At 42.0% G+C, this 23,602-nt stretch overlaps 1 protein-coding gene and 3 pseudogenes across 4 annotated transcripts in view; 2 read left to right on the plus strand and 2 right to left on the minus strand.

The window, feature by feature from the left end:
* The window catches only part of IFTAP (intraflagellar transport associated protein), a 92,676-nt gene extending 85,854 nt beyond the window's left edge, over window positions 1-6,822 (minus strand). Inside the window, exon 1 of one of the 4 annotated variants that reach the window (XM_063946279.1) lies at window positions 6,719-6,822. Coding sequence is in view for 1 of the 4 variants with exons in the window: in XM_063946282.1 (XP_063802352.1) it covers window positions 6,622-6,662 (41 nt within the window). In the remaining 3 variants the exon portion in view is untranslated. The other 3 variants (XM_063946280.1, XM_063946282.1, XM_063946281.1) reach the window with 3 other exon arrangements.
* Window positions 6,823-8,258: 1,436 nt separating this feature from the next.
* Window positions 8,259-8,378, minus strand: LOC134971250 (5S ribosomal RNA; annotated as a pseudogene).
* Window positions 8,379-16,684: 8,306 nt separating this feature from the next.
* On the plus strand, window positions 16,685-16,804 carry LOC134971251 (5S ribosomal RNA; annotated as a pseudogene).
* Window positions 16,805-21,570: 4,766 nt separating this feature from the next.
* Window positions 21,571-21,690, plus strand: LOC134971252 (5S ribosomal RNA; annotated as a pseudogene).
* The last annotated feature ends 1,912 nt before the right edge of the window (window positions 21,691-23,602 follow it).

Raw genomic sequence — 23,602 nt, forward strand, 5'->3', positions numbered from 1 at the left:
GCGTCCAGCATCCTCTATGGACTAGGAGAAAAAGATTTACCGGTAGGTTTAAAATCTTATTTTCTCTTACGTCCTAGAGGATGCTGGGGACTCCGTAAGGACCATGGGGATTATACCAAAGCCCCAGACCGGGCGGGAGAGTGCGGATGACTCTGCAGCACCGATTGAGCAAACATGAGGTCCACCTCAGCCAAGGTATCAAACTTGTAGAATTTTGCAAAAGTGTTTGAACCCGACCAAGCAGCTGCTCGGCAAAGCTGTAATGCCGAGACGCCTCGGGCAGCCGCCCAAGAAAAGCCCACCTTCCTAGTGGAATGGGCCTTTACCGATTTTGGTACCGGCAATCCAGCCGTAGAATGAGCCTGCTGAATCGTATTACAGATCCAGCGGGCAATAATCTGCGAAGCATGGGCGCCAACCTTGTTGGCTGCACACAGGACAAACAGTGCCTCTGTTTTCCTAACCCAAGCCGTCCTGGCTACATAAACTTTTAAGGCCCTGACTACATCAAGAGACTTGGAATCCTCCAAGTCCCCCGTAGCCACAGGCACCACAATAGGTTGGTTCATATGAAACGATGAAACCACCTTAGGCAGAAATTGAGGATGAGTCCTCAACTCTGCTCTATCCACATGGAAAATCAGATAGGGGCTTTTGTGAGACAAAGCCGCCAATTCGAACACCCGCCTCGCAGATGCCAAGGCTAACAACATGACCACTTTCCAAGTGAGAAATTTCAACTCAACTGTTTGAAGAGGTTCAAACCAGTGTGACTTACGGAACTGTAACACCACGTTAAGGTCCCATGGTGCCACTGGGGGCACAAAAGGAGGCTGGATGTGCAGCACTCCCTTTACAAAAGTCTGGACTTCTGGGAGAGAAGCCAATTCCTTCTGAAAGAATATAGAGAGGGCCGAAATCTGTACCTTAATGGAGCCTAACTTCAGGCCCATATCCACTCCTGTCTGTAGAAAGTGGAGAAAACGGCCCAGGTGGAAATCTTCCGTAGGAGCATTCTTGGCTTCACACCAAGAAACATACTTCCTCCAGATACAGTGATAATGTTTCGCAGTCACCTCCTTCCTAGCCCTTATCAGAGTAGAGATGACTTCCTCCGGAATACCTTTCCCAGCAAGGATTCGGTGCTCAACCGTCATGCCGTCAAACGTAACCGCGGTAAGTCTTGGAACACGCAGGGCCCCTACTGCAACAGGTCCTCCCTGAGAGGAAGAGGCCATGGATCTTCTGTGAGCATCTCCTGGAGATCTGAATACCAGGCCCTTCGAGGCCAATCTGGAACAATGAGTATTGTCTGCACTCTTTTTCTTCGTATGATTCTCAATATTTTGGAGATGAGAGGAAGAGGAGGGAACACATAGGCTGACTGAAACACCCATGGTGTCACCAGGGCGTCTACCGCTACTGCCTGAGGGTCCCTTGACCTGGCACAATACCTCCGAAGCTTCTTGTTGAGGCGTGACGCCATCATGTCTATTTGTGGAAGTCCCCACTGACTTGTTATCTCTGCAAAAACTTCTTGATGAAGTCCCCACTCTCCTGGATGGAGATCGTGTCTGCTGAGGAAGTCTGCTTCCCAGTTGTTCACTCCCGGAATGAAGACTGCTGACAGAGCGCTTACTCTGCTCCTTGTCCTGCCTTGGCGGTTTACATGAGCCACGGCTGTGACGTTGTCTGATTGAATCAGAACCGGTAGGTCGCGAAGAAGATTCTCCGCTTGTCGTAAGCCATTGTATATGGCCCTTAATTCCAGTATGTTGATGTGTAGACAAGCCTCCTGGCTTGACCATGTTCCCTGAAAATTTCTTCCTTGTGTGACTGCTCCCCATCCTCGGAGGCTCGCGTCCGTGGTCACTAGAACCCAGTCTTGAATGCCGAACCTGCGACCCTCTAGAAGGTGAGCACTCTGCAGCCACCACAGGAGAGACACCCTGGCCCTGGGGGACAGGCTTATTTTCTGATGAATTTGAAGATGGGACCCGGATCACTTGTCCAGAAGGTCCCACTGAAATGTCCTCGCATGAAACCTGCCGAAGGGGATGGCCTCGTAGGTCGCCACCATTTTTCCCAGTACTCGAGTGCATTGATGGACTGACACTCTTTTCGGTTTTAACAGGTCTCTGACCATGTTCTGAAGTTCCTGGGCTTTTTCCATCGGGAGAAAAACCCTCTTTCGTTCCGTGTCCAGAATCATGCCTAAGAAAGATAGCCGAGTCGTTGGAACCAACTGTGACTTTGGTAGATTTAGAATCCAGCCATGTTGCTGCAGCACTCTCAGGGAGAGCGACACGCTTTTCAGCAACTGATCTCTCGATCTCGCTTTTACCAGGAGATCGTCCAAGTACGGGATAATTGTGACTCCCTGCCTGCGCAGGAGCACCATCATTTCCGCCATTACCTTGGTGAAAATCCTCTGGGCCGTGGGAAGCCCAAACGGCAACGTCTGAAACTGGTAATGACAGTCCTGTACAGCGAATCCCAGGCTGGAGATCACTGCCCGGAGCGATTCCATCTTGAATTTGAACTTTTTCAACTACAGGTTTAGGGATTTTAGATTTAGAATGGGCCTGACTGAGCCATCCAGTTTCGGAACCACAAACAGGGTTGAATAGTACCCCTTCCCCTGCTGAACTAGGGGAACCTTGACAATCACTTGCTGTTGATACAGCTTTTGAATTGCAGCTAAAACTATCTCCCTCTCTGGGGGAGAAGCTGGCAAAGCCGATTTGAAAAATCGGCGCGAAGGCACCTCTTCGAATTCCAGCTTGTATCCTTGGGATACAATTTCCATCGCCCAAGGATCCACGTCTGAAAGAACCCAGACCTGGCTGAAGAGTCGAAGACGTGCCCCCACCGGCGCAGACTCCCTCAGTGGAGCCCCAGCGTCATGCGGTGGATTTAGTAGAAGCCAGGGAGGACTTCTGCTCCTGGGAACTAGCTGTAGTAGGCATTCTTTTCCCTCTACCCTTACCTCTGGTGAGGAAGGAAGAACCCCAACCTCTTCTGGACTTATGCGGCCGAAAGGACTGCATCTGATACTGTGGTGTTCTATTCTGCTGTGGGGGAACATAAGGTAAAAAAGTAGATTTACCCGCAGTAGCTGTGGAAACCAGGTCCGCGAGACCTTCCCCAAATAAAACCTCACCCTTGTAAGGCAAAACTTCCATATGCCTCTTTGAGTCGGCATCACCCGTTCATTGGCGGGTCCACAGGGCTCGCCTAGCAGAAATCGCCATGGCGTTAGCTCTCGAACCTAGCAGCCCAACGTCTCTCTGAGTGTCTCTCATATATAAGACTGCGTCTTTAATGTGACCTAAGGTCAATAAAATGGTATCCCTATCTAGGGTATCAATGTCAGCTGACAAGGTATCTGTCCAAGCTGCTACAGCGCTACAAACCCAAGCCGACGCAATTGCCGGTCTGAGCAAAGCACCCGTATGTGTATAAATGGATTTTAAGGTAGTTTTCCTGTCTGCGATCAGCAGGATCCTTGAGGGCTGCCGTGTCTGGAGACGGTAGCGCCACCTTTTTGGACAAGCTCGTTAAAGCCTTGTCCACCCTGGGCGAGGATTCCCACCGTACCCTGTCCTGTGCAGGGAAAGGATACGCCATAAGAATCCTCTTGGGAATCTGCAGTTTTTTGTCTGGAGTTTCCCAAGCTTTTTCAAATAACGCGTTCAGCTCATGAGATGGGGGAAAGGTTACATCAGGTTTCTTTTCCTTATACATGCGCACCCTCGTGTCAAGGACAGAGGGGTCATCTGTGATATGCAAAACATCTTTTATTGCCATAATCATATAATGAATACTTTTGGCCACCCTTGGGTGTAACCTCGCGTCATCGTAGTCGACACTGGAGTCAGAATCCGTGTCGGTATCAGTGTCTGCTACTTGGGACAGGGGACGTTTTTGAGACCCTGAAGGGTTCTGTGACACAGTCAAAGCCATAGATTGACTCCCTGTTTTATCCCTGGACTCTGCTTTGTCCAATCTCTTATGTAATAAAGTCACAGTTGCATTTAAAACATTCCACATATCCAACCAATCAGGTGTTGGCGTTGCCGACGGAGACACCACAATCATCTGCTCCACCTCCTCCTTAGATGAGCCTTCCGCTTCAGACATGCCGACACACACGTACTGACACCCCCACACACTCAGGGATATATCTATATGGAGACAGTCCCCCAATAAGGCCCTTTGGAGAGACAGAGAGAGAGTATGCCAGCACACACCCAGCGCCACTGGACACTGGAATAAAATCCCAGTTAGTACTTTTTTATATAAATACACTCACTGCGCCAATTAAATGTGCCCCCCCCCTCATTTTTGCCCTCTGTAACCGTGTTCAGCAGGGGAGAGTCCGGGGAGCCAGCTTCTCTGCAGTGTGCTGTGGAGAATATGGCGCTGGTTAGTGCTGGACGATCAAGCTCCGCCCCCTCACCGGCGGGCTTCGGTCCCGCTCAAATTATTTATACTGGCGGGGGGGTTTCAATATACTGCCTCCGCAGTATGTAATCTATTTGCCAGTGTCCCTTGAGGTTAAAATTGCTGCCCAGGGCGCCCCTCCTGCGCCCTGCACCCTTACAGTGCCCGCTGTGTGTGTATGTGTGGGAGCAATGGCGCGCAGCATTACCGCTGCGCATTACCTCAGTGAAGATCTGAAGTCTTCTGCCCCCTTTGAAGTCTTCTTTCTTCTTAATACTCACCCGGCTTCTATCTTCCGGCTCTGTGAAGAGGACGGCGGTGCGGCTCCGGGACGAACGGCGAGGGTGAGACCTGCGTTCCGACCCTCTGGAGCTAATGATGTCCAGTAGCCTAAGAAGCAGAGCCTATCATTTAAGTAGGTCTGCTTCTCTCCCCTCAGTCCCACAATGCAGGGAGCCTGTTGCCAGCAGTGCTCCCTGAAAATAAAAAACCTAAGAAACTCAGGAGAGCTCCCCTGCAGTGCACCCAGTCTCCTCTGGGCACAGGATCTAACTGAGGTCTGGAGGAGGGGCATAGAGGGAGGAGCCAGTGCACACCCATTCTAAAGTCTTTAGAGTGCCCATGTCTCCTGCGGAAACCCGTCTATACCCCATGGTCCTTACGGAGTCCCCAGCATCCTCTAGGACGTAAGAGAAACACTAACGTGATGCTGTCAGTACATACAGGGGATGTCATATTTGCAGGAGAGTACAACGGTAATCGGGCCTGATCCAGGAACTAAGGTTGACCCCAGGCAGCGCAGCCTTCCGGGATGCGGCCGCAATGTTTGAGTCCGTGCAGCTGCAATGTGGCCACTGCGTGTGCGCAGTTTACAGATATCGGCAAACTGCGCTGTGGGACGCAGCGGCAGCCAGGTCTGAATAAGGCCCAGTGTGCGGTTTGCAATCGGGCGTATTTCTCTACAATAATTATAATTATTACACTTGGGCAACATACGTATAGTAATAACCCGTTCCCTGTATAAGAGACTGTACAGGATATTTGGGGATAAGGGGGGCTAGGGTCTTAGGAGCTGTATCCTCAGTTATATCGTTGTCACCAGGACTTTTATTTTACTATGAGCCTGGGGCTCAGTACTATGGACGCTGTGCTCTCCCGCCTGCGCACTAGCGGCTCCACCTGTATATCAGCTGAGCACCAATGCACCCCCGCAAATTATGATTAGATTTCGGCAAATATGGTGCAAGCGGTATCCGGTCTTTAGGTCGACACTCATTAGGTCGACCACTATTGGTCGACATGGTCATAAGATCATACTTGCCTACCGTCCCGGAATGGCCAGGAGGCACCCGAAAATCGGGTCACCCTCCCAGCCCCCCCGGAAAGGTGGGCAAGCCTCCTGTTTTCCCTGTCAGGCCCTCCGCACCCCGCCACGGCCGCCCACAGCAGGAACAGGTGGGCGGTCCGAGGGGATCTGATGACGCGATTCAGGTTTAGTTGCGTCATTGTAGCTCCGCCCCCCGCTATGCAGTGCCTAGTTTCTCGGAAAAGGGAGCAGCAAAGTAGGCAAGTATGCATTAGATCGACCTGGTCACTAGGATGACATGGCAAAGGCCGACATGAGTTTTTCACATTTTTTTTTCTTTAATTTTTTGGACTTTTTCATACTTTACGATCAACGTGGACTACGATTGGGAAGCGAGCCATGCGAGGGGATACGGTGCACTAATTGGGGTTCCCGGTCACTTTACGGAGAAAACAACATCAAAATATAAAAAAAACTCATGTAGAACTTTTCCATGTTGACCTAATGACCGCGTCGACCTATTTCAGGTGTCGACCTAGTCGCTGTCGACCTAATGACTGTCAACCTAGTTATTGTCGACCCAACGATCCACACCCGATGCAAGCAACGATAAGCGATTCCAGGGGAGAGGTAAAGTGGACGGAGATAAAGTACCGGCCAATCAGCTCACTATCATCTTTCATATGCAGCCTGTGACATGGCAGAAGCTGATTGGTTGGTACTTTATCTCTCTCCAAGGTTTGATACATCTCCCCCACAATACTATAACACAACAGCCTTAAGGACACACAACCCCCCTCACACAGGACCCTGCAGCAGATACACCGTCATTCCACAGCAAATGCCCCCTCATATCACAGCTAGGTAACCTGTGGTCCTGCAGACTCTGTAGAACTACAAGTTCCAGCATGCCACGGACAGCTATAAGCAGCTAGTGTAGTACTGTACCTTAGTTACATACTGTACCTGTCCTGCACTTCCTCCTCTCCCGGCAAAGCAGAGCCCAGCGCGAGGTGGCTGCTGGGAAATGTAGTTCTTTCTGTATTATAATGTAGAGAAGGCAGGGGTGGCGGAACTACATTTCCCGAGAGGCACTGCGCGGAGAGGAGCCGCTTTGCATTGGCTTAGCAACTGTTACTATGGAAAGCTCAGATTTAACCCTCTCTGTGCTGACTTCATTGCAGCTGCTGCAGTGTGCAGAGGAGTATGATAAATAAGGGCTATACATCACTGGCAGACAGTGCAAGCACCTAGTGACCACACATTGGGGCTGATTCTGATTTCTGTGCTGGGGGGCGCAAACGGCGAGGTTTAGCATGTAGGCAGCGCATACGCAGGTGCAACTTTACGCTTTTTATTTATTTATTTATTTATATATATATATATATATGTATATATATATAAAAAAGGGGGGAGGGGGGAATATAGCGACCAACGGTGTCTTTAAAAACTCACAATGAAGGTAAAAAATATAAATACAATTTATTCACATAAAATAAAGTTTTCACATAAGGTTTTACACATAAAAATATCTTAATAACAGGTCTCTTTAAAAAATGGGATAAAAACAATTTACACAATTCTAAGTATATTACCCGTTAAAAATAGATAAGAAGATTATAACTTAACTGGGTATAAGGTCACTGCCAGGTTGTCCAACGCGTTTCGTCATACAGACTTCATCAAGGGGTGTTAGCAGAGTGGGACCAAGCTTCTATTTATACCAGTAGTGATCTAGTAGTAATTATGACATCACTTCCTGTGGTTTGCACATGGTGTTGCCAAACAGACTGTAATCTACTAGTTTGTGATCTTATATAATATGATCGGATGCTATATAACAGTACAGTGTATAATATATACTTTAAAAATAACTTTGGAGCAAGAGAGGTCTAGAAAAAGTCATTTTAAGAAGCGCTGGCGGCTTTTCCGCCACACTTCCGGTATTCTGACGTCGCGTCACTTCCGCCCCACTTCCGGAGACGCGACCACGCATGCGCCCGTAGTTTTAGCAGATTCAGTTCTTCCTAGAGGCCAGGAGTATTCACATAAAGAGCTCCATCGGCGGCCATCTTTGTGTGGTTTTTCATATGGGTATTTCATGCTGCGGCCATGTTAATGGAGGTCAAAATCAGGGATATTATCATATTGATCCTCCGTGAACCATGTAAACAGAAAAAAAGAAGTTTAATTAATAGGTGATTAGAAGCAATTTAGTCACCATAATAACAGTTCCTAGATAGGTTTATCATATATATAAATAAGATGCTTCATCAATAAAGTGCGCTGACGTGCAGATATATAAAATATATATAAATATAGATAATATTATTAATAGAACTAAATGTAAATAGGGTTACTTGTAGTGCTTAATGTAATTAGTGATAAGGTGCAGACAGTATGATCAAGTTTAGAAGTGCAGAAATAAAAAAGGGCTAGTGATAGGTTCATATATGTGTAGTTGTAACAATGACTAGCTCATGTAGGCTTTTATTATATAGTTTTTTATTTACAGTACCTGATATTCCCAGATGGTCTCCCTAGTCTGGTACTGATCAGGCCCGACACTGCTTCGCTTCCAAGATCGGGCGAGATTGGGCATTTCCAGTGTGGTTTGACTGTAATAATTACTTACCATACATGTGTCATATTACAAATAGAATCATAATATTAGTATAATCATATATCAGAGGTGGGGTGGGGGTGGGGGGGAGGGGTGGGGGGTGGGGGGGGGTTGAGTGGGAGGAGGGGGGTTTGGGGAAGGGAGGCAGTGGCAATGGAATTGGAAGTGGGGGAGGAGGAGGATATAAGTTTAGGAGGTGATATTGGATACGGATATCTATGTCATGGTGGATGAAGAACAGGGGGTTGGATTCCAACCGTAATGATGGCACCAGAAAATTCACAGGAACGGAGCGATTTCATAATAGTCATTGAACCCCTTCGGATGGAGTGTCTGCAATTGGAAAATCCAATACATTTCTCTGCGTGAAAGTTTATTTGCCAGGTCGCCGCCTCTTTCTCCCAACTTCACTAGTTCAATTGCCTTGAAAGTCAAGGCCTCCGGATTGGAGTTGTGTGCCATCTTGAAATGTTTGGATACAGCGTGATTCTCCATTTGATTTTTTATATTGCGGATGTGTTCTTGAATCCTTATTTTTAACGGTCTCTTTGTCTTTCCCACATATTGTTTTCCACACTCGCATTCCAATAGATAAATAACTGATTGGGTATTGCAGTTTATAAAGTCTTTGATTTTGTACACTTCCTTTTTCTCCATGTCTGTGAATGTTTTCCTCACTGGATGTAGGTACCTGCAGATGTTACATCGGCCACATTTAAAGGATCCAGTGCATTTCGGCAATCGTGTACTTTCTTCAGGTTCCTTTCGTAGCATGCTTGGTGCTAGAACATCTTTAAGATTCTTAGATTTTCTGAAGATGATCTCGGGGCGAGGAGGCAAGAATTCTTTAAGGACCGGGTCCATTAATAGGATACCCCAATGTTTACTAAGTGAGTCTTTGATGGATTTCTCATGGCGATTGTATGTTGTAATGAACGAAACGGAATCTTTTTTCATTTCTTTAGGCTTGTATTCTAGTAATGTTGATCTCTCCAGTGCCTTTGCTTTAGTGGCTGCTTCTTCCAAGATATTGATTGGATATTCTTTATCCTCAAATCTGCTTTTGTACTTCTCAATTTGGGCTTCGCATTCTCCCTGGTTGCTGCAATTTCTCTTTATTCTGTTAAATTGGGAGAAGGGGATGTTGTTTTTCCATTTCTTTAAATGATTACTTTTGTAGTGAAGGTAACTATTTGTGTCAACTGGCTTGATGAAGTTCTTGGTTTCAATTCTTCCATTCCTCCCCTCTAGAATCAGATCAAGGAATTCAATGGATTCTTTATTGATCTTTGATGTAAAAACAAGATTTAGCTCGTTTTTACTCAGGAATTCAACAAATTTGTAAAACCTTTCTTCTGAGCCATCCCAGATAATTAAAATGTCATCTATGTAGCGACGGTAAAAAATCAGATGGTTCTTAAAATCATGGTTACCATAGATAAAATTCTTCTCCCAACTGCCCATAAAAAGATTTGCGAAGCTCGGTGCAAAAATCGTCCCCATAGCGGTCCCGCATCGCTGTAGATAAAAGTGGTCTAAAAATTTAAAATAGTTGTGCTGAAGAATAAAAAACATAACATCACAGATAAAATCTTTGTGAGTAGCTGTTAATGAGGTATCAGTTTCCATGAATTCTCTGCATGCAGTTACTCCTTTTTCGTGGTTTATGCAGGTGTATAATGACTGGACATCTATTGTCGCCCACCTAAACGTGTTTTTCCATTCAAGGTCTTTTAAGGAGTTCAACACAGCGGTAGTGTCCTTCAGGTATGATGGTAGCTCTTTCACATAAGGTTTGAGGAAAACATCTACATATTCCGATAAATTTGATGTAAGTGAATCAATACCCGCCACAATAGGTCTTCCGGGCGGGTTTTCCAAGTTTTTGTGGATTTTGGGCAAGAAATAAAAAATAGGGGTAATGGGGTCAGATTTCATCAGAAATTGGAACTCTTCCTTAGTAATGACGTCTGTGCGTAGACCTCGCACCAAAAGTATTCTTAATTCATCAACAAAAATATTTTTGGGGTCACTAGATAATTTAATGTATGATGCCTCATCTTCAAGTAGTCTCTGTGCCTCGTTGATGTATTTCTTGCGGTCCATGATAACCAAACCCCCCCCCTTTGTCAGCTTGTTTTATCACGATTTCTTGATTCTTCTGCAGTTTCTTGAGAGCTTCTTTTTCTCGGTTTGTGATGTTCCTCTCTTTAATTGTGTCCAAGTTGGTTTCACATAGATCCTTTTTTACCATCTCATAAAAAATATTCACATTGCTTCCTTTTGACTCAAGCGGATAAAATTTTGAGGTTGGTTTTAGACCTGACTTTGATTGATTTTCATAGTTACTAATAACAGCATCCTCTTTCCTTAGAAAATGTCTTTTTAATGTTAGTTTTCTAATGAATTTATTTAGATCAATGAAAGTTTCAAATTTGTTAAGACCCCCCGTGGGTGCGAAAGTAAGACCTTTATTGAGTAAGGATAATTCTGGTTTCGACAGTGTATGTTGTGAGAGATTAAAGATTCCTTTTTCCTTTGTGTCCATCAGTTTAATGCTCTTTTCTTGTTTTCTCTCCCTCCTACTGCCCCGTTTTCCTCTTCTTCTGTATATCTTCTTTTGAGAGGTGATGCGAGGCGTATGTCTTCCTTCAGGGAGTTTCTTGGGGCTTCTTTTGGTCTTGTTCCTGTTCTTTGGGCCAAAAACGTCTGGTCATTATTGGAGTTTAATCTTTGTAGTGTTGTGAATCTGTTCTGCATCCTTAGGGTAGGAGATGGTGTGTTTACTTCTAGGTTTCGTGATGGTTTCCCTTTAACTGGTACTGTTTTCTAATACTGTCTGTCTGTTCGATTGGATTGTTGATTGATGGTTCCAAACCTGCTCCAATGTTTTACTTTTCCCTGTTCATAGTCTGTTTTGTCCCTGAGAAACTTTTTCTCCTTGTTCTTTGTGACCTCTTCTTCAATGTGTTCCATTTTCCTATTAAGAACCTTTTCATTAATTTTGTAGTCCTCTTTATCTTTAAAAGGTTCAAGTTCTGTTTCTTTGCACTTGATATTCTTCTCCAATTCTAGGAGGGAGTTCTTCTTTTCCTCAATCAAAAGCTTCATTAGGTCAATGGAACAATTGTGCAATGTTTTATCCCATTTTTCTAAAAAGGCTGCATCAAGGTTGCCGAATGTAGGTTGTTTTAGGAGTCTAAGCCCCCTAGGAATTCTATTAACCGTAATATAATGTTCTAAGCCCTTAATATCCCACCATGTTTTTACTTCTTTGGTGAGGAGTCTTTCAATACCCCAAAATAGATCATCCAAGTCACATGGTGGGAGGGTTTCATTAGATTGCTCTTTTTCATTAAATATTTTTTGGCACCAATTTTGTCGTTTGGTTGCCCGGTCTGAGTTTCTCCACATTTCTAGATAATATTGTAACACACCAGGCCGCAATAAAAAATAGTTACCAGAAGATAAATGGATAGGGGGGAGTTATTGCGCCACTTGTGTTTGACAATTATTAAGAATAAGAAATAACATATAACATAAAAAGTGTAGTTTAAAATAGACACTCCCTAAAAATTCAAAAGGGTGTCAGCTGACCCCCAGACAGGGATGGTAGTTCCCTGCAATATAAGAGAATGTATAAAAAAGGGGGGAGGGGGGAATATAGCGACCAACGGTGTCTTTAAAAACTCACAATGAAGGAAAAAAATATAAATACAATTTATTCACATAAAATAAAGTTTTCACATAAGGTTTTACACATAAAAATATCTTAATAACAGGTCTCTTTAAAAAATGGGATAAAAACAATTTACACAATTCTAAGTATATTACCCGTTAAAAATAGATAAGAAGATTATAACTTAACTGGGTATAAGGTCACTGCCAGGTTGACCAACGCGTTTCGTCATACAGACTTCATCAAGGGGTGTTAGCAGAGTGGGACCAAGCTTCTATTTATACCAGTAGTGATCTAGTGGTAATTATGACATCACTTCCTGTGGTTTGCACATGGTGTTGCCAAACAGACTGTAATCTACTAGTTTGTGATCTTATATAATATGATCGGATGCTATATAACAGTACAGTGTATAATATATACTTTAAAAATAACTTTGGAGCAAGAGAGGTCTAGAAAAAGTCATTTTAAGAAGCGCTGGCGGCTTTTCCGCCACACTTCCGGTATTCTGACGTCGCGTCACTTCCGCCCCACTTCCGGAGACGCGACCGCGCATGCGCCCGTAGTTTTAGCAGATTCAGTTCTTCCTAGAGGCCAGAAGTATTCACATAAAGAGCTCCATCGGCGGCCATCTTTGTGTGGTTTTTCATATGGGTATTTCATGCTGCGGCCATGTTAATGGAGGTCAAAATCAGGGATGTTATCATATTGATCCTCCGTGAACCATGTAAACATGGCAGTGACCTTATACCCAGTTAAGTTATAATCTTCTTATCTATTTTTAACGGGTAATATACTTAGAATTGTGTAAATTGTTTTTATCCCATTTTTTAAAGAGACCTGTTATTAAGATATTTTTATGTGTAAAACCTTATGTGAAAACTTTATTTTATGTGAATAAATTGTATTTATATTTTTTACCTTCATTGTGAGTTTTTAAAGACACCGTTGGTCGCTATATTCCCCCCTCCCCCCTTTTTTATACATTCTCTTATATCGCAGGGAACTACCATCCCTGTCTGGGGGTCAGCTGACACCCTTTTGAATTTTTAGGGAGTGTCTATTTTAAACTTCACTTTTTATGTTATATGTTATTTCTTATTCTTAATAATTGTCAAACACAAGTGGCGCAATAACTCCCCCCTATCCATTTATCTTCTGGTAACTATTTTTTATTGCGGCCTGGTGTGTTACAATATTATCTAGAAATGTGGAGAAACTCAGACCGGGCAACCAAACGACAAAATTGGTGCCAAAAAATATTTAATGAAAAAGAGCAATCTAATGAAACCCTCCCACCATGTGACTTGGATGATCTATTTTGGGGTATTGAAAGACTCCTCACCAAAGAAGTAAAAACATGGTGGGATATTAAGGGCTTAGAACATTATATTACGGTTAATAGAATTCCTAGGGGGCTTAGACTCCTAAAACAACCTACATTCGGCAACCTTGATGCAGCCTTTTTAGAAAAATGGGATAAAACATTGCACAATTGTTCCATTGACCTAATGAAGCTTTTGATTGAGGAAAAGAAGAACTCCCTCCTAGAATTGGAGAAGAATATCAAGTGCAAAGAAACAGAACTTGAACCTTTTAAAGATAAAGAGGACTACAAAATTAATGAAAAGGTTCTTAATAGGAAAATGGAACACATTGAAGAAGAGGTCACAAAGAACAAGGAGAAAAAGTTTCTCAGGGACAAAACAGACTATGAACAGGGAAAAGTAAAACATTGGAGCAGGTTTGGAACCATCAATCAACAATCCAATCGAACAGACAGACAGTATTGGAAAACAGTACCAGTTAAAGGGAAACCATCACGAAACCTAGAAGTAAACACACCATCTCCTACCCTAAGGATGCAGAACAGATTCACAACACTACAAAGATTAAACTCCAATAATGACCAGACTTTTTTGGCCCAAAGAACAGGAACAAGACCAAAAGAAGCCCCAAGAAACTCCCTGAAGGAAGACATACGCCTCGCATCACCTCTCAAAAGAAGATATACAGAAGAAGAGGAAAACGGGGCAGTAGGAGGGAGAGAAAACAAGAAAAGAGCATTAAACTGATGGACACAAAGGAAAAAGGAATCTTTAATCTCTCACAACATACACTGTCGAAACCAGAATTATCCTTACTCAATAAAGGTCTTACTTTCGCACCCACGGGGGGTCTTAACAAATTTGAAACTTTCATTGATCTAAATAAATTCATTAGAAAACTAACATTAAAAAGACATTTTCTAAGGAAAGAGGATGCTGTTATTAGTAACTATGAAAATCAATCAAAGTCAGGTCTAAAACCAACCTCAAAATTTTATCCGCTTGAGTCAAAAGGAAGCAATGTGAATATTTTTTATGAGATGGTAAAAAAGGATCTATGTGAAACCAACTTGGACACAATTAAAGAGAGGAACATCACAAACCGAGAAAAAGAAGCTCTCAAGAAACTGCAGAAGAATCAAGAAATCGTGATAAAACAAGCTGACAAAGGGGGGGGTTTGGTTATCATGGACCGCAAGAAATACATCAACGAGGCACAGAGACTACTTGAAGATGAGGCATCATACATTAAATTATCTAGTGACCCCAAAAATATTTTTGTTGATGAATTAAGAATACTTTTGGTGCGAGGTCTACGCACAGACGTCATTACTAAGGAAGAGTTCCAATTTCTGATGAAATCTGACTCCATTACCCCTACTTTTTATTTCTTGCCCAAAATCCACAAAAACTTGGAAAACCCGCCCGGAAGACCTATTGTGGCGGGTATTGATTCACTTACATCAAATTTATCGGAATATGTAGATGTTTTCCTCAAACCTTATGTGAAAGAGCTACCATCATACCTGAAGGACACTACCGCTGTGTTGAACTCCTTAAAAGACCTTGAATGGAAAAACACGTTTAGGTGGGCGACAATAGATGTCCAGTCATTATACACCTGCATAAACCACGAAAAAGGAGTAACTGCATGCAGAGAATTCATGGAAACTGATACCTCATTAACAGCTACTCACAAAGATTTTATCTGTGATGTTATGTTTTTTATTCTTCAGCACAACTATTTTAAATTTTTAGACCACTTTTATCTACAGCGATGCGGGACCGCTATGGGGACGATTTTTGCACCGAGCTTCGCAAATCTTTTTATGGGCAGTTGGGAGAAGAATTTTATCTATGGTAACCATGATTTTAAGAACCATCTGATTTTTTACCGTCGCTACATAGATGACATTTTAATTATCTGGGATGGCTCAGAAGAAAGGTTTTACAAATTTGTTGAATTCCTGAGTAAAAACGAGCTAAATCTTGTTTTTACATCAAAGATCAATAAAGAATCCATTGAATTCCTCGATCTGATTCTAGAGGGGAGGGATGGAAGAATTGAAACCAAGAACTTCATCAAGCCAGTTGACACAAATAGTTACCTTCACTACAAAAGTAATCATTTAAAGAAATGGAAAAACAACATCCCCTTCTCCCAATTTAACAGAATAAAGAGAAATTGCAGCAACCAGGGAGAATGCGAAGCCCAAATTGAGAAGTACAAAAGCAGATTTGAGGATAAAGAATATCCAATCAATATCTTGGAAGAAGCAGCCACTAAAGCAAAGGCACTGGAGAGATCAACATTACTAGAATACAAGCCTAAAGAAATGAAAAAAGATTCCGTTTCGTTCATTACAACATACAATCGCCATGAGAAATCCATCAAAGACTCACTTAGTAAACATTGGGGTATCCTATTAATGGACCCGGTCCTTAAAGAATTCTTGCCTCCTCGCCCCGAGATCATCTTCAGAAAATCTAAGAATCTTAAAGATGTTCTAGCACCAAGCATGCTACGAAAGGAACCTGAAGAAAGTACACGATTGCCGAAATGCACTGGATCCTTTAAATGTGGCCGATGTAACATCTGCAGGTACCTACATCCAGTGAGGAAAACATTCACAGACATGGAGAAAAAGGAAGTGTACAAAATCAAAGACTTTATAAACTGCAATACCCAATCAGTTATTTATCTATTGGAATGCGAGTGTGGAAAACAATATGTGGGAAAGACAAAGAGACCGTTAAAAATAAGGATTCAAGAACACATCCGCAATATAAAAAATCAAATGGAGAATCACGCTGTATCCAAACATTTCAAGATGGCACACAACTCCAATCCGGAGGCCTTGACTTTCAAGGCAATTGAACTAGTGAAGTTGGGAGAAAGAGGCGGCGACCTGGCAAATAAACTTTCACGCAGAGAAATGTATTGGATTTTCCAATTGCAGACACTCCATCCGAAGGGGTTCAATGACTATTATGAAATCGCTCCGTTCCTGTGAATTTTCTGGTGCCATCATTACGGTTGGAATCCAACCCCCTGTTCTTCATCCACCATGACATAGATATCCGTATCCAATATCACCTCCTAAACTTATATCCTCCTCCTCCCCCACTTCCAATTCCATTGCCACTGCCTCCCTTCCCTACCCCCCCTCCTCCCACTCACCCCCCCCACTCACCCCCCACCCCTCCCCCCCACCCCCACCCCACCCCCACCCCACCTCTGATATATGATTATACTAATATTATGATTCTATTTGTAATATGACACATGTATGGTAAGTAATTATTACAGTCAAACCACACTGGAAATGCCCAATCTCGCCCGATCTTGGAAGCGAAGCAGTGTCGGGCCTGATCAGTACCAGACTAGGGAGACCATCTGGGAATATCAGGTACTGTAAATAAAAAACTATATAATAAAAGCCTACATGAGCTAGTCATTGTTACAACTACACATATATGAACCTATCACTAGCCCTTTTTTATTTCTGCACTTCTAAACTTGATCATACTGTCTGCACCTTATCACTAATTACATTAAGCACTACAAGTAACCCTATTTACATTTAGTTCTATTAATATTATCTGTTTTAATAATATTATCTATATTTATATATATTTTATATATCTGCACGTCAGCGCACTTTATTGATGAAGCATCTTATTTATATATATGATAAACCTATCTAGGAACTGTTATTATGGTGACTAAATTGCTTCTAATCACCTATTAATTAAACTTCTTTTTTTCCCTTTTTTTCTGTTTACATGGTTCACGGAGGATCAATATGATAATATCCCTGATTTTGACCTCCATTAACATGGCCGCAGCATGAAATACCCATATGAAAAACCACACAAAGATGGCCGCCAATGGAGCTCTTTATGTGAATACTCCTGGCCTCTAGGAAGAACTGAATCTGCTAAAACTACGGGCGCATGCGTGGTCGCGTCTCCGGAAGTGGGGCGGAAGTGACGCGACGTCAGAATACCGGAAGTGTGGCGGAAAAGCCGCCAGCGCTTCTTAAAATGACTTTTTCTAGACCTCTCTTGCTCCAAAGTTATTTTTAAAGTATATATTATACACTGTACTGTTATATAGCATCCGATCATATTATATAAGATCACAAACTAGTAGATTACAGTCTGTTTGGCAACACCATGTGCAAACCACAGGAAGTGATGTCATAATTACCACTAGATCACTACTGGTATAAATAGAAGCTTGGTCCCACTCTGCTAACACCCCTTGATGAAGTCTGTATGACGAAACGCGTTGGGCAACCTGGCAGTGACCTTATACCCAGTTAAGTTATAATCTTCTTATCTATTTTTAACGGGTAATATACTTAGAATTGTGTAAATTGTTTTTATCCCATTTCTTAAAGAGACCTGTTATTAAGATATTTTTATGTGTAAAACCTTATGTGAAAACTTTATTTTATGTGAATAAATTGTATTTATATTTTTTACCTTCATTGTGAGTTTTTAAAGACACCGTTGGTCGCTATATTCCCCCCTCCCCCCTTTTTTATACATTCTCTTATATCGCAGGGAACTACCATCCCTGTCTGGGGGTCAGCTGACACCCTTTTGAATTTTTAGGGAGTGTCTATTTTAAACTTCACTTTTTATGTTATATGTTATTTCTTATTCTTAATAATTGTCAAACACAAGTGGCGCAATAACTCCCCCCTATCCATTTATCTTCTGGTAACTATTTTTTATTGCGGCCTGGTGTGTTACAATATTATCTAGAAATGTGGAGAAACTCAGACCGGGCAACCAAACGACAAAATTGGTGCCAAAAAATATTTAATGAAAAAGAGCAATCTAATGAAACCCTCCCACCATGTGACTTGGATGATCTATTTTGGGGTATTGAAAGACTCCTCACCAAAGAAGTAAAAACATGGTGGGATATTAAGGGCTTAGAACATTATATTACGGTTAATAGAATTCCTAGGGGGCTTAGACTCCTAAAACAACCTACATTCGGCAACCTTGATGCAGCCTTTTTAGAAAAATGGGATAAAACATTGCACAATTGTTCCATTGACCTAATGAAGCTTTTGATTGAGGAAAAGAAGAACTCCCTCCTAGAATTGGAGAAGAATATCAAGTGCAAAGAAACAGAACTTGAACCTTTTAAAGATAAAGAGGACTACAAAATTAATGAAAAGGTTCTTAATAGGAAAATGGAACACATTGAAGAAGAGGTCACAAAGAACAAGGATAAAAAGTTTCTCAGGGACAAAACAGACTATGAACAGGGAAAAGTAAAACATTGGAGCAGGTTTGGAACCATCAATCAACAATCCAATCGAACAGACAGACAGTATTGGAAAACAGTACCAGTTAAAGGGAAACCATCACGAAACCTAGAAGTAAACACACCATCTCCTACCCTAAGGATGCAGAACAGATTCACAACACTACAAAGATTAAACTCCAATAATGACCAGACGTTTTTGGCCCAAAGAACAGGAACAAGACCAAAAGAAGCCCCAAGAAACTCCCTGAAGGAAGACATACGCCTCGCATCACCTCTCAAAAGAAGATATACAGAAGAAGAGGAAAACGGGGCAGTAGGAGGGAGAGAAAACAAGAAAAGAGCATTAAACTGATGGACACAAAGGAAAAAGGAATCTTTAATCTCTCACAACATACACTGTCGAAACCAGAATTATCCTTACTCAATAAAGGTCTTACTTTCGCACCCACGGGGGGTCTTAACAAATTTGAAACTTTCATTGATCTAAATAAATTCATTAGAAAACTAACATTAAAAAGACATTTTCTAAGGAAAGAGGATGCTGTTATTAGTAACTATGAAAATCAATCAAAGTCAGGTCTAAAACCAACCTCAAAATTTTATCCGCTTGAGTCAAAAGGAAGCAATGTGAATATTTTTTATGAGATGGTAAAAAAGGATCTATGTGAAACCAACTTGGACACAATTAAAGAGAGGAACATCACAAACCGAGAAAAAGAAGCTCTCAAGAAACTGCAGAAGAATCAAGAAATCGTGATAAAACAAGCTGACAAAGGGGGGGGTTTGGTTATCATGGACCGCAAGAAATACATCAACGAGGCACAGAGACTACTTGAAGATGAGGCATCATACATTAAATTATCTAGTGATCCCAAAAATATTTTTGTTGATGAATTAAGAATACTTTTGGTGCGAGGTCTACGCACAGACGTCATTACTAAGGAAGAGTTCCAATTTCTGATGAAATCTGACCCCATTACCCCTATTTTTTATTTCTTGCCCAAAATCCACAAAAACTTGGAAAACCCGCCCGGAAGACCTATTGTGGCGGGTATTGATTCACTTACATCAAATTTATCGGAATATGTAGATGTTTTCCTCAAACCTTATGTGAAAGAGCTACCATCATACCTGAAGGACACTACCGCTGTGTTGAACTCCTTAAAAGACCTTGAATGGAAAAACACGTTTAGGTGGGCGACAATAGATGTCCAGTCATTATACACCTGCATAAACCACGAAAAAGGAGTAACTGCATGCAGAGAATTCGTGGAAACTGATACCTCATTAACAGCTACTCACAAAGATTTTATCTGTGATGTTATGTTTTTTATTCTTCAGCACAACTATTTTAAATTTTTAGACCACTTTTATCTACAGCGATGCGGGACCGCTATGGGGACGATTTTTGCACCGAGCTTCGCAAATCTTTTTATGGGCAGTTGGGAGAAGAATTTTATCTATGGTAACCATGATTTTAAGAACCATCTGATTTTTTACCGTCGCTACATAGATGACATTTTAATTATCTGGGATGGCTCAGAAGAAAGGTTTTACAAATTTGTTGAATTCCTGAGTAAAAACGAGCTAAATCTTGTTTTTACATCAAAGATCAATAAAGAATCCATTGAATTCCTCGATCTGATTCTAGAGGGGAGGGATGGAAGAATTGAAACCAAGAACTTCATCAAGCCAGTTGACACAAATAGTTACCTTCACTACAAAAGTAATCATTTAAAGAAATGGAAAAACAACATCCCCTTCTCCCAATTTAACAGAATAAAGAGAAATTGCAGCAACCAGGGAGAATGCGAAGCCCAAATTGAGAAGTACAAAAGCAGATTTGACGATAAAGAATATCCAATCAATATCTTGGAAGAAGCAGCCACTAAAGCAAAGGCACTGGAGAGATCAACATTACTAGAATACAAGCCTAAAGAAATGAAAAAAGATTCCGTTTCATTCATTACAACATACAATCGCCATGAGAAATCCATCAAAGACTCACTTAGTAAACATTGGGGTATCCTATTAATGGACCCGGTCCTTAAAGAATTCTTGCCTCCTCGCCCCGAGATCATCTTCAGAAAATCTAAGAATCTTAAAGATGTTCTAGCACCAAGCATGCTACGAAAGGAACCTGAAGAAAGTACACGATTGCCGAAATGCACTGGATCCTTTAAATGTGGCCGATGTAACATCTGCAGGTACCTACATCCAGTGAGGAAAACATTCACAGACATGGAGAAAAAGGAAGTGTACAAAATCAAAGACTTTATAAACTGCAATACCCAATCAGTTATTTATCTATTGGAATGCGAGTGTGGAAAACAATATGTGGGAAAGACAAAGAGACCGTTAAAAATAAGGATTCAAGAACACATCCGCAATATAAAAAATCAAATGGAGAATCACGCTGTATCCAAACATTTCAAGATGGCACACAACTCCAATCCGGAGGCCTTGACTTTCAAGGCAATTGAACTAGTGAAGTTGGGAGAAAGAGGCGGCGACCTGGCAAATAAACTTTCACGCAGAGAAATGTATTGGATTTTCCAATTGCAGACACTCCATCCGAAGGGGTTCAATGACTATTATGAAATCGCTCCGTTCCTGTGAATTTTCTGGTGCCATCATTACGGTTGGAATCCAACCCCCTGTTCTTCATCCACCATGACATAGATATCCGTATCCAATATCACCTCCTAAACTTATATCCTCCTCCTCCCCCACTTCCAATTCCATTGCCACTGCCTCCCTTCCCCAAACCCCCCTCCTCCCACTCAACCCCCCCCCACCCCCCACCCCTCCCCCCCACCCCCACCCCACCTCTGATATATGATTATACTAATATTATGATTCTATTTGTAATATGACACATGTATGGTAAGTAATTATTACAGTCAAACCACACTGGAAATGCCCAATCTCGCCCGATCTTGGAAGCGAAGCAGTGTCGGGCCTGATCAGTACCAGACTAGGGAGACCATCTGGGAATATCAGGTACTGTAAATAAAAAACTATATAATAAAAGCCTACATGAGCTAGTCATTGTTACAACTACACATATATGAACCTATCACTAGCCCTTTTTTATTTCTGCACTTCTAAACTTGATCATACTGTCTGCACCTTATCACTAATTACATTAAGCACTACAAGTAACCCTATTTACATTTAGTTCTATTAATATTATCTGTTTTAATAATATTATCTATATTTATATATATTTTATATATCTGCACGTCAGCGCACTTTATTGATGAAGCATCTTATTTATATATATGATAAACCTATCTAGGAACTGTTATTATGGTGACTAAATTGCTTCTAATCACCTATTAATTAAACTTCTTTTTTTCCCTTTTTTTCTGTTTACATGGTTCACGGAGGATCAATATGATAATATCCCTGATTTTGACCTCCATTAACATGGCCGCAGCATGAAATACCCATATGAAAAACCACACAAAGATGGCCGCCAATGGAGCTCTTTATGTGAATACTCCTGGCCTCTAGGAAGAACTGAATCTGCTAAAACTACGGGCGCATGCGTGGTCGCGTCTCCGGAAGTGGGGCGGAAGTGACGCGACGTCAGAATACCGGAAGTGTGGCGGAAAAGCCGCCAGCGCTTCTTAAAATGACTTTTTCTAGACCTCTCTTGCTCCAAAGTTATTTTTAAAGTATATATTATACACTGTACTGTTATATAGCATCCGATCATATTATATAAGATCACAAACTAGTAGATTACAGTCTGTTTGGCAACACCATGTGCAAACCACAGGAAGTGATGTCATAATTACCACTAGATCACTACTGGTATAAATAGAAGCTTGGTCCCACTCTGCTAACACCCCTTGATGAAGTCTGTATGACGAAACGCGTTGGGCAACCTGGCAGTGACCTTATACCCAGTTAAGTTATAATCTTCTTATCTATTTTTAACGGGTAATATACTTAGAATTGTGTAAATTGTTTTTATCCCATTTTTTAAAGAGACCTGTTATTAAGATATTTTTATGTGTAAAACCTTATGTGAAAACTTTATTTTATGTGAATAAATTGTATTTATATTTTTTACCTTCATTGTGAGTTTTTAAAGACACCGTTGGTCGCTATATTCCCCCCTCCCCCCTTTTTTATACATTCTCTTATATCGCAGGGAACTACCATCCCTGTCTGGGGGTCAGCTGACACCCTTTTGAATTTTTAGGGAGTGTCTATTTTAAACTTCACTTTTTATGTTATATGTTATTTCTTATTCTTAATAATTGTCAAACACAAGTGGCGCAATAACTCCCCCCTATCCATGTATATATATATATATATATATATATATATATCCTTCCTATTCTGAGTCGCATGGATATTTGCCAAATCCATCTTTCTGTGAACAAGGCGTTTCAGGGCGGGAAATGCTCTGCGAAAATACAGTCGCACAGAGCTGTTCCGTGGCGTGTAGCTAGACTTCTGTGCTATTCTGAATCGTGCATGCGGGGCAGGGAAACCTGCTTCAGGCAGAGCGTTTGCACCTAGCACATGTTCCCCGACAGGCCCGCTTTTTGGGCACTGTCCCACCACCCCACCGGCGGGAAGATGAAGTTGGTTTCTGCATGCAAACTACGAAAACTTTCAGTCTTCAGAGTTTGCTGTGTATCAGGCGGCCGCACCGGGCCCCTAATAATGAATGGGCCCGTTACTAAAAACATGCAGAAACTAGCATTTCCTGGTGTTATGGGCCCATGGCTGATAATCAATAGGCCGCGTACAATGAATCTAGGGACGTTACCACTGGTGTTATGGGCCCATGGCTGATAATCAATAGGCCGCGTACAATGAATCTAGGGACGTTACCACTGACTAATCTGACCACACGATGATGAATTCTACATGTCCTGCGCCGACTCGCGTCCCAGATCAGTTT

This window comes from Pseudophryne corroboree, chromosome 11, assembly GCF_028390025.1.
Source record: "Pseudophryne corroboree isolate aPseCor3 chromosome 11, aPseCor3.hap2, whole genome shotgun sequence".
NCBI lineage: Eukaryota > Metazoa > Chordata > Amphibia > Anura > Myobatrachidae > Pseudophryne > Pseudophryne corroboree.